The sequence below is a fragment of the Archocentrus centrarchus genome, chromosome 17 (genome assembly GCF_007364275.1).
Source record: "Archocentrus centrarchus isolate MPI-CPG fArcCen1 chromosome 17, fArcCen1, whole genome shotgun sequence".
In the NCBI taxonomy this organism is placed as follows: domain Eukaryota; kingdom Metazoa; phylum Chordata; class Actinopteri; order Cichliformes; family Cichlidae; genus Archocentrus; species Archocentrus centrarchus.
Window position 1 is genome coordinate 30648472 of NC_044362.1, and position 12257 is coordinate 30660728.

General features: G+C 41.2%; 1 protein-coding gene across 1 annotated transcript in view; it reads right to left on the reverse strand.

The window, feature by feature from the left end:
• The window catches only part of LOC115795638 (receptor-type tyrosine-protein phosphatase N2-like), a 229311-nt gene that overhangs the window by 140415 nt on the left and 76639 nt on the right, over positions 1–12257 (reverse strand). The window contains 1 exon segment of the mRNA XM_030751631.1: positions 12144–12223. Within this exon segment, the coding sequence (XP_030607491.1) occupies positions 12144–12223 (80 nt within the window).

Here is a 12257-nt window from a genome sequence, read left to right on the forward strand (position 1 = left end):
TAATGTGAGGTATCATCAAACTACCTGCACAACTCTTAAAATACAAAAAGTCAAAAAATAAATAAATAAATAAGTAAACCAATAAAAGAACAAACAACTAAATGAACTGTACTCTCAGCAAAAAGAAGAAAATCCCGGCAGTCCTCAACTACAGTATTAAAAACACACCAATATGCAACCCTACACAAAAACAATATAATCTATATAATCTTAGAGGGAAGAAAATAACTCAGCTGGCGATAACATATGTAAACCTCGAATATTTTAAGCCCCTTTTCAAAGGACGCGCCACAAAGTCAGCAAAGTATGTTTAGTTAAATCTGTTTTAGGTTTTTTTGCAAATTAAGATAAGAAAAGCATGATAGCTGTAAAGTTTTCAAAGTGATTATTGAATGTTGTGAGCATTAAATAAAATTCTCAACATCGTTTATAATTGAAGGCAGCAGAAATCTATGCTCAGTGTTTGGGTGGACTGACCTTGTAAAGGTATTTTAATTCTAATTACTTTCTCCCAACAATTCACAGCGGAAAGCTGCAGAGACTAAATCATTTTTTCAGCAATATTTTTGTATTGGCAGAGCATCAGGATGTGTATAGAAGCAAATTTTGATTTACAGCATGGACAAGAAGTGCAAACTAAACCGAAATGTGACAGATTTTGTTAACAATCAGCACTTTTCCTGCGTAGCTCTTAAAATATTGATCCAATTTTTGTCTCTTCAAGGCACTGATTGTGATTCCAAATTCATCTCTAACCAGTCCTTAATAGGCAGACCCATCCTTGTTCTACTTTCCAGCGCAGACAGAACCCTGCAAAGCCAAATCTTTTTCAGTAATTCTACTCTTTTTTTTTTTTTATCCTCTACTCTGCACCCAGTTTCTCCTTATCCAACCGTTCCCTTTGTAGGTGAAAGAAATTATGGGAAAAAAAGGAGACAGAAGAGAGGCAGACTAAAAAGAACAAGACCGAAAGAGAGAAACTGAGGGGAGTAAGGGGGGTGCACTTGAGTGCAGTTGTAATCAAGGCCTGTGCACTCAAGAGGGGCCAATCAATCCAACCGTCTGCCTCTACATCTCATCAGGCATCTTGAAGACTGCTAAAAATGAGTTGCTTGGTCCAGGCGGCCTCCTTGGGCCGTTGAGAGAGCGAAAGCTTCAGGAAGGAGCCTGTAATAACTGCAGCAGAGGACAGAAAGGTCCTGAAAGTCTGAGTCTGAGTCAGAGTGCAAAGAAAAATGACTTGCCCCCTGCTGATAGCAGAGTGCCACTGAATTTTTAGACTCCATAGTTCAGTATTGGTGACATCAAGGTAAATGGGTAAAATGCAGTCTCAGAAAAAAATAATAATAATAAGGTAGGCCTTGCATGACCAGCAAGACTGATACTGGAAAAAGTTGCTATTTCCAAAATAATCACTAATTTGGATCCAAATACGCAGAATCTATTCATCTGAGAACACAATCTAATCTGCAAAGATATGTAAATTAAATATTCCTTTCCCTTCCTACAGAATGTAGATGTCAAACCAAGTTGATTTAAATATATTCATAATTTCCAATTTACTGCGTGTTTTCTACGTACGGCCTCAGTAAAAGTGTCTCTGTGTTTCCCAGAATGCCACTATCATGGTTACTCCTGGGATGGAGCATTCAAAACACTGTCCTCGGACTTCAGTCTGTGTGACACGTCCAGCCGGCGTCAAATGATTCAAGGATCTGCAACGTTGGCCTAACAAGCAAAAGATCCCTGGTTCGGTCCCGGGAGACACAAAGCCATTTGGGGTTGCATCAGGAAGGGCATCCATGGAAACAAAAAAAAATCTGCCAAATCAAACATGCAAATGTAAATAAGGGAGCAGCCAAAAGTAGCTTAATCTGCAACATGACCATTACGTTCACATGCAGGAGGTTACAGCAATAATCTTATAGATTAGAAACATTGTAGCAGCACAATAAGAGTATATGCTGTACACTTGTGCTTTGCAGTGGTATAGACTGAAGCAAATTAAATCATTTTAACATCTGATTTTTTTCCCACACAGTTTGAATCAATGGTAGGAATACGTCACCTATTAGCATCTTGGCTTAAAAACTGCAGGGAAAAAAGAATTTAGAACAAAGTGACTCTCTGTCAGCGCTGAGAGAAAACCTCAGTTCCTCAATGATCTCCAACGTTTCAGTACCTGTAATTTTGTACTTTATGTCATCCTTTATGGCAGAAAGTAACAGACAAAAAACAGCAAGATGAAGAAGTGATAATTAGGAGCAGTCATCAGACAGACTTGGTCATTAAATCTGAGGATATTAAGAAAATTCTATCAGATGATTTTACTCTCATCCATTGCAGTTTTAAAAAAAAATGTATATTTAATTATTCAATCTTAGTGCTAACAAGTTTTTGGAAAGGTTCAGTCTTGTTCTTCCGCTCAGCTGAGATTACAGAGTTACTGGACTATAAATTACAGGATGTGCAGTAGGATTTAAATTAGGTAATAAATAAAATATGAACCCAAGAAGCACCTTGGCACTGTCCTGTCATTTTGAATGTAAAAGATAAGGGCTATTATAGTCTTTACCCCTTTAAATTTAAAGAGAAGAAAAAAAAAAAACAGTGGTGGTTCTGTGAGTGTATTTGATGTTTACGTAGGTGGACTCTATATCTGCATCTGTTTCTGGTCTCAGACCTGTCACTGGCTTTCTGAAAAGCAGGGACACAAACGGCACAAACAACAAATTATCGTTAGAAAGTGTGAGAGCTGCAGCGGAGTTTAACACTCCCACATATCACGTACAAAAATGCCTCAGCACAGCCAGCAGAAGCCCTCTCCTTCCACCGCAGCTCTGTAGCTGAAGGGATGATGTAAAAGTGATGCAAGCGCAAAGCCAGCTTCACTACAAGGTGGCCATCTGGGAGAGGTCTGCCAACCCCGCAGTCAACGTCAGGAGCTGAGGCCAACTCGCAGAGATCCTGCCAGCTGTGGGAGTGGGAGAGAAGGGTTGGCGGTGCCAGCAGGCCAGTGCCAGCACTGGGGAAATCAGGCCGGCTGCTTGGCTGAGTAGCTGGCAGGGTGGCTGCACGGTTGGCTCGGGGATCACGTTGCACCACTGTGCAAACTAGAGCTCGGCGAAACACCTGTGTCCTCCCCCTTCCTCTTTGCTTGACGGCGGGACTCACAGATGATTGCAAAGCTCCAGAGGACAGTGTACAGCTCTCTGCTCCCTCTGAAGTCGAACCAAAATAACCACAGGTGACTCTGGAGCGGCAGGGGAGTGTGCAAGCTTTTTAAAGCTCGGATGAGGCATCTTGCAATTTCACAGAACGCCTACAGCTCTGTTGTGATGACAGGCGAAGAGGCAAAAAGCATGGCGTGGTATCACAGAAAATTGCATCACTAAACACCAGCACACACCTCATATTTCTCCTTTTTTATTTATTTTTTTCCTTCTTTGCCAACAGGTGAGAGAAATTTCTACAATCGATTAGCCTTCGGCTTGTGATGAAAACTGATTAGCAGGTGAACTGCAATGAAATAGATTTGCCTACTCCCACAGGACACAGCACAGAGACTGCTGGACAGATCCCAGGACCCAGGCTGTTTCCAATGCAATCACTCTGGCAATCAATGGGAACAATTAAAGGAGTTCCACACAGTGATGGCGATGACATAAAATCAGCCACTGCTGTTAATAATGACAATGCATATGGAAAGGCTGTCAATTTTGACTGTAAAATTTCCTCTCTGCAACCGTGCATGATGTCAGAAAGAAACAATATCTGAGCAGTTAGGCCAGAACATTATAATCAGAACTGCAAACTATTGATTTACTCAACATCTACATAGGATGCTTGGAATTCAAAAAAAGGCTAGCTATGTCTTTTAGTTACCAGTTAATTTAAATACAAGACAAGCAGTCTTCCTTGAGAGGCAGCTGATGTGAAGGCAGCACAACAGAGTTGACAATTTCCAGGCATGCAATTTGCAGAGGAATGGTGATGGTGATGGTGATGATGACGACCTTTGAAAGGCAGTGTTGGAGAAGCACTCTGCAGCTCTAAGAGATAACTTTAAATTGTTCATAATCACAGGATCTGGGCGCATATAAGCTGACAAAGTCACAGAAAGACATCTAGCAGTACAGAAACGCACAATTTGACCACATTACTTAGGCATAATTACAGATACATTTCCTCACTTTGTTATGACACACAAACACTTGCACAGAACTGGTGCTACCAGAGGGAAAAGGGAGTACTCAACTGCAGTCTGAGGTCTGAGGGCTTGCACATCAATAACAAGGCAAAGTGAGGTAGATGAAACACATTACTTTGACCTAAAGAGCTCAGTAATTACATTTGGCATTTTGACAAGTGTTTAGCTGCAGTGAAGGTCAGTCCTGTCAGCATACGAGATCTATGCTAATCCAGTCAGACGGAAGAAAACCAGGAGACAAAAAGTCGAGAGAAGGAAAGAAAAGCTCAGACGCAAATGATGCCTTTGTGAAAGTAACATAAACCCTTCCTCCACCCAGTCATCAGGATCCGTTTTGAAGCTCGGTGGCAGAAAGCTATCAGCTGTCGGGATGAGTGTGACACTGCTTCCTTCTCTGCAGAACGCGGTCACTGAACAATTTCCACTTCTTACTGAACGGCCGCTTTATTATCACGGCAACACATTTTAGATACATTGTACGACTCATAATGCTAATTGCAAAAAATCTGTGCGAGATATGAATGTGATTAAGGCTTGACATACAAAGTGAAAAGAAAATACACTTACATCTGTGTATGACTAAGTATACACACACTGCTACATTAACACGGTTTCCATGTACAGCAATTAATACTGTTTGAAAAGGTTGGGAGAAGCAGGCAGCTGTTCCAAGGTCCTGCATTATCACCGAATATCAAAAACCTCGCAGTTTAAATATCCACTCTGGGCTGACATGCCTACTACTGAGTATGCTGACTGAAAACGCTGCACAGCACTTGAGCAGCATTTATGGCTGAGTACAAAGAGTCCGCTCTCGCCTTCTGTAAACAAGGCTCCTGATTCAAAGCAGGATCAGGAAGTATTTGATGACTTTTGATGCATCTTTGATGAGTCCGTAACACAGGCTCAGGTAAATAACAAATAAGTATTTACTTTCTAGCTAGAAGGATGGTCCTGACATCACACGGGAAATTTATCGAGTAGGTTTGCAAATAAAAACATTTTTGTCTTCACATTTCACATGAATGCGTTGGTCATTTTTCACCATGAAGGGTTAACGGGGTAATGTCGCCCCTTATGAAGGACAGAACAGAAAAACGAAGGCATTTAACAACAGTTCTAATGTTTAACATGCTTATGTAATAACTTTCAGTTTTATTTCGGAGAAAAACATGCTTCAAAAGAAATAAGATTTTGTTATTGAGTAAGCACAATGCATTTTTAACTTATTAAACTTAAAGTGACTTCTGTGAGGACATTTCTTAAAAAGGAATAAAAACCATAAAAGCAAAACACTGAGCAACCACCTATTGTTTGCAGCTAACAAAGCAGGCTTTACTTTACTCAAGGGAGGGGGGGGGGCATGATGAGGAGAAAGGCATGAGAGCCTCAACCTGAGCACCACCAACAGAAGCTGCCCTAACAGTGAATAATTCCTGAGAGTGCGCAGCCTTTGCAGCATCTGTGAGTAACTACTGTAGCTTCAGACCAACAGGCATTATTAGCATGTATGCAAAAACAACTGCTGGCAGAATTTCATAAAGGGAAAAAAAAAAAGAAAAAGAGTAGAAGTCAACTGAACAGACGGTGCAGGATCAGGCCATCTCAGCTGCTCTCCTTCTGCTTTAAGTGCTAATTGAGCTGCCCGCTGTCCTGACCCTGACCCCCGGCCTATTCATGGGGTCCCGTTCTCACGACCGTGACGCACCGCTGCAAGTAGCCTCTGGGTCCTCCCGCCTACCGTCGGCTGGACAATGAGGGTCACCACCTCACTGCCCACCATCTTGACATCCACCCCCATGTTTGACAATGGCCTCCGGTGGCCCCGGAGTCTTTCACAATGGATGGACGCCCGTGACAGAAGTGGTAACGTGGCTTCTTAAAATGCAACAACAGGTCTGGCCAGCCTGACTGCAGTAATCGGACCTTTAGGCACCCAGGGGCTGAGGTCAGAATCAATCCGGTGTCAGAAAAACTAGACATGAGATTAGATTTAAATATGTTGCCTGAAAATCTTTTAAGTTGAACATTTTTATTTTTAACTGCATTTACTTCAATGCTCCTTAAATGCTATTTCAATCTAATGCTACATTTTTTAGGTCTTACATTGTTTTTTTTTTTACATTTTCTTAGCTGCTCTTGTAGTGCTTTATGAATTACTAATATTATTTCCTTATATTCCTAATGTGTCAGTGGGGACCGTGTAGGCTACAGTCTGATGACTTGACCTCTGAGGCAACAACTAATTTTTGTGGGTTTCCAGCAGATATAGTCACCAAAATTTTTGATTTAAATTAATTTTAAAAAAAAAAGCCAAATCATTAAACAGCCAATCTGATGCATTTCAGCAAATGAAATCCGTCAGCTGTTCACTGCTCAAAGAGCATCAGTAATAACAAAGAAATCAGATTATGATGCTGCTCAAAAGGAAAGTCGTAAAAAAAAATAGCATTTAGTATCTTATCTGTAAATATAGTCTCCTACAACCTCAATAATAACCTTATTACCTCAATACACATCAGCCTATATAAATAAATTTATCACATTTCTTATACTGTTTTCATATTTATGCTATTGCCTTCAGGAAATTAATAATAGAACAGATAGTAAAATTTAAAAGAAGAGCTTCTGCACACCTGACTATGAGTGAGAGTTTTTATTAATGAAGTGGAAATGAGGATGAAAATTGCAACTCTAAAAATGAATAACTGTTTATTTTTCTAATACAAAATGTTTAATTTATGTATGTATGTATGCTGCCATTTATCAGATTGTTATCTGATATTCTCACATTTTACTATCAAATTCTCAAGTTTCATTCAAGTTTTGAAACCTCCTCTGCACATCTCGTCAGTTTCAGTTTGCTAACGACTCACTTGCAGGCATACCTAGAGCAGCAGCAGCAGCAGCACATAAAACAACCTCAATTATTCTTTCACCATACTTGCATGTTTAAACATTTTTCTGGCACATATTGAGGTCTTGCTGATGTCCTCGCAGAGACTTTATCAAATAAAACGGGATTATTTTAAAAGCCTTCAACCTAAACACAAGAGTTTGTGACAGAAGAGATGGAAGTCCAGTCTCTCCCCTCTGCTGCTGTGTGACTATAAATGATGATAAAACGACGTCATTACAATGGCCGTGTAAAGCTTAATGTTTCAGAAAAGCACTATAAGCCCCGGCTAGGGGGGATAATGTACGCTTTGGGATGGATTGATATTCTAGTTGAATATGACAAACGACACTTTAAAGATGGCCCGCCCACACTATTGCACTTTAGCTGAGAGGACGCCATATTTCATTTCAAGCACGTTCTGTCAAATGTTTGCATTAATAACAATCGAGTCTCATCCGTGACCCCGCAGAGCAACCGGGCACGGCGGGCGGGAAATGAGAACACCAACAATAGCACTTAAAAACAGGAGAGAAGCCGTTGCATAATCATCAGTGTAGGTGTGTGTGTAGGTGTAGGTGTGGGTGTGTGTGGGTGTGGTGAGTGTGTGTGTGTGTGTGTGTGTGTGTGTGTGTGGGGGGGGGGTGAGCATATGCAAGGACATGGGTTTGTAATTATAAAGCAGGATAAGAACAAAAAAGAAATCATGCAAGTTACACAGACAGGCCCAATTTTTTAGTGTAAGTGATCTGTGTGTGTGTGTGTGTGTGTGTGTGTGTGTGTGTGTGTGTGTGTGTGTGTGTGTGTGTGTGTGTGTTTGTGTTTGTGAGAACTGGACTGACAGTTTAGCTCCTCCTTTCTTTCTTCCTCACTTCATCAACACCTTCACCTCATTACCGTGAGTCGCACACTGTAGCCTGGTGAACACACACACACACACACACACACACACACACACACACACACACACACACACACACACACACACACACACACACAGCTTGAACTGAGTTGTTTAGAGGATCTTGAGACAAAATCTTTGGAAAACAGACAACAAATTATGTCTGACAATGAGCGACTTTACATTCACGTCACTGTTCTTGTGAAAACATTTACAGTATGGTTTCTGCTAGTTTTATCTTCACCATAATCAATAGAAATGGCAGATATTAGCAATAGTTACAACTGATGATTTTGCATTTATTATTTTCTAGACAGACTACCAAGTTAAGCTGAGGAGTTTCCCCGTCCACAACTCTTGCACATCGAAGGCGCATCTTCATTCCATCAATGTTATCCAACAAACCAGCCTGCCCCAAATGACTGACCTCGAAACTGTACAATACTTGGCAATGATGTGTAATGTGTTCATATTATGCGCAGGCACCACAGAAACAAAATTCAATTAGAGAATTTGTTGTGGAGGACACACAAATTGCCTGGTTCATATGAGGTAGCAGCACAAAAGACCAATAAAATTAGCAGGGGAGGGGCGGTGGTGGAACTGCTAGAAACCAGGAGTCGCACTCTGGAGACTGGACTGTGTCTCTGTGTGCTGGACTATCATGGTCGCTACCACAGAACTAATTAACTTTGGCACCAAAAGCAGCTGGTAAGAGTTAGCAAAGAAGATCATTTTTGGGCAGACTGACCTGAGCAGAAACACAACAGAGGGCTTTTTTTTTTTTGTTGGTTTTTTTTAAGAGGTAAAAACTACAATTTTTCCATAGGCCACCTGTTATAGTGTGACTAATTGTGTGTAAAATATGCGATGGCGTTGTCACCCCCACCTGGTAACAGTGATAATAGAGGAGAAGCTTTTTACTTCAAGTGCTGACTGCATCTATCCCATTACTCATTTGAACCCATTATATGCTGCCTCCATTTGGTGCATGTGAAGAGGTTGTGGCCATTTTTACATTTTTTTGCTTCCTCCAACTTCAGTTAATAAATGCTTCACAAAAGTAAACGTTTGTTGCGGCTGGGCTGGCGTTCATCGTGAGCTGTTAAGAGATCTTGTATGACCTTTGCTGTTCACCTCTCTGTTTTGATAGCCACGTCCCCTCTTTCATATGGTGAAATTTAGTTAATGTTAATCTTAATTCAGACTTAACTGGTTTAACCGAAAGCTAAGTTAAAAACAAAAATCCTCTCTTAATGCGAAATACAAAAAAAGTAAATATGATCCACGGTTGGAGGTGCATCATTTTGAACATTTCAGAGGAGGTGACTCATGCATTATTCCTTCAACTTACTTGCAATCAGTGTGAGGTGTGTGAGCGTGTTCAGGAACAGCTAAATGTGAGTGAGAAAGGCACCGAGGCAGCAGATGGTAATTTTAGCAGAGGCAAGTAGGGGCACAATTAGGCCCCCTATTGTATTTTTATTTCTTTAATGAGATGTGTTCCTCAAAACAAAAAAAAAAAAACTTTGTGGAGGAACATTCCAGTTAGGAACAGATCTAAACTGTAAACAAGTGGTGGTACAGTATATCAACTAACTAGGAAGTTTAAACTTTAAATCTGCTTATGCATATCTAGAATCTGTAGGTAAGGGGAAAAGTACTGGCTCTTTTTCTGCTATGTATTAGCTCATTAACTATATCTATTGTAGTTGCAGTAGCTTATAATTATAACACTACTTGTGAATTGTGCTTCTTATTATGTCCCATGTAACATCTGATTATTTTTTTTTTTTTTTTTTTTTTTTTTTTAGCCTGTCATGTCTGGCATCTTTCACAATCGGAATGATAACATCTGATTATTGAAAATAGGGAAATCATCAGCCATCATCTGAACACAACATAGCTTTTTTATACTTGCTGCATTTGTGGACAGACAACAGGAAGTCTAAGCTTGGTTATCAGTGGCTAAAAGGGCTGGCACGGATGAGCTTCACAGAGTCATGTCTACATGCTGTAGCTCTATACTGTCATTAGGGAACACTATCAAAAATACACTATATCGCCAAAAGTATCCACTCACCCACCCAAATCATTGAATTCAGGTGTTCCAGTCACTTCCATAGCCACAGGTGTATAAACCAAGCACCTAAGCATGCAGACTGATTCACAGAAGTGAAAATTCACTGAGTTCCTGAGAGCGACCCATTCTAGTGAAAGAATGGGTCGCTCTCAGGAACTCAGTGAATTCTAGCATGGTACCGTGATAGGATGATATCTGTGCAGCAAGTCCAGTTGTTAAATTTCCTCGCTACTAAATATTCCACAGTCAACTGTTAGTGGGATTATAAGAAACTGAAAGTGATTAGGAATGACAGCAACTCAGCCACAAAATGGTAGGCCATGTAAAATAGCAGAGTGGGGTCAGCAGACGCTGTGGTGCATAACGCGCCAACTTTCTGCAGCGTCAGTCACTACAGACCTCCAAACTTCATGTGTCCTTCAGATTAGCTCAAGAACAGTGTGTGGAGAGCTTCATGGAATGGGTTTTCATGGCCGAGCGGCCACATCCAAGCCTTACATCACCAAGCACAAGTGTTGGATGCAGTGGTGTAAAGCACGCCACCACTGGACCCTAGAGCAGTGGAGATGTGTTCTCTGGAGTGACGAATCACGCTTCTCCGTCTGGCAAGCCAATGGAGGAGATTCAGTTTGGTGGTACCTGTCTGACTGCAAGTGTAAAGTTTGGTGGAGGGGGGGTTATGGTGTGGGGGTGTTTTTCAGGAGCTGGGCTCCGTCCCTTAGATCCAGTGAAAGGCTTAATACTTCAGCATACCAAGACATTTGGGACAGTTTCATGCTCCCAACTTTGTGGGACCAGTTTGGGGATGGCCCCTTCCTGTTCCAACATGACTGCACACCAGTGCACAAAGCAGCTCCATAAAGACACGGATGAGAAAGTTTGGTGTGGAAGAACTTGACTGGCCTGCAGAGTCCTGACCTCAATCCAATAGCACACCTTTGGGACGAATTAGAGCGGAGACTGTGAGCCAGGCTGACATATTTAATCCTATGGATTAAGACTGGGATGTCACTCAAGTTCATATGTGTGTGAAGGCAGATGAGTGAATACTTCTGGCAATATAGGATATGCAAAAGTATCCATTGCAGCCACATTATGTGTTTCTTATGCATGTTATTATTTTTATTATTGTGATTATTTTTCACACTTCTTCCTCTTTGTAGTGAGCTCTGTTGTCCCTCCCTTTCCTATTCAAGCCAACTTTTAAATCAATCAGCATTTAGTCTATGCATAGCATCAATATGCATCACATTCGGACTACATGCTGATAGTTTTTTTGGAGGACTGCATGCAAGTACATCTCCACAGCCACTGTGTGGGCTAAATTCTTACAATCCATCTCTCAGCACAGCCAAAGGCTTATTCAAACAGACACTAGCTACCAAGTTATAAATCCTGCATAAGTCAGCTGACTAGCCCCGGGTTCCCGGGATGACCGCAGACTGGCATTAAACAGGTACTGTACAGTTGGTATTTAGATATTCAAAACCAGCTACATGCTGCAGCCATTTGATGCTTTACCATAACAACTATTAGAATAGCCATGTTACCCTTCATGGCTGGTTGAATCAAAGTTTTCCAAAAGTTGTTTCTTCCTTGTGAGAAAACTGATTTGATTTTCCATGTGGCATTAATGGAATGACTCATTTCCCCAAACCCAACAAATATCTGGGGTGTCTGGGTTTTTTTTTTCTACTTTGTTTTTTTAGGCACATATCCAACTCTCCGATGGATTTCCATGATGGAGGCAAGCATGGCTGCTTGAAGATTTGTAACAAAACAAAAAACAGAGCTGGCTCCCTTTCAAAATGAGCCAGTACCAAAATACTTCGCCTAACTGAACACAAAGGAATAGAATAACTTGCCACGAAGTGCCTGTGTGGATACGGAGTACTCAGTAGAGGGGAACAAAAAAAAAAAACATTCTTGGAGGAGTCATAAGTTTTGAAAAATGTTCATCTGGGGCCTCAGGTGCAGCGGCAAGCCAGTGATAATGGGTTGTCTTTTTCTCTGTCAGTATAAAGACAACATTACTCAGCCAAGGAGAACCTACCAGCCACATTGGCCACATCTGCGGTGCTGACGTTCTGAGCATTGGGACTCACTTTGAAGGTCACAGCCGGGCCCACCACCCTGTGAAAGACACATATACACACATTTAGAAGCT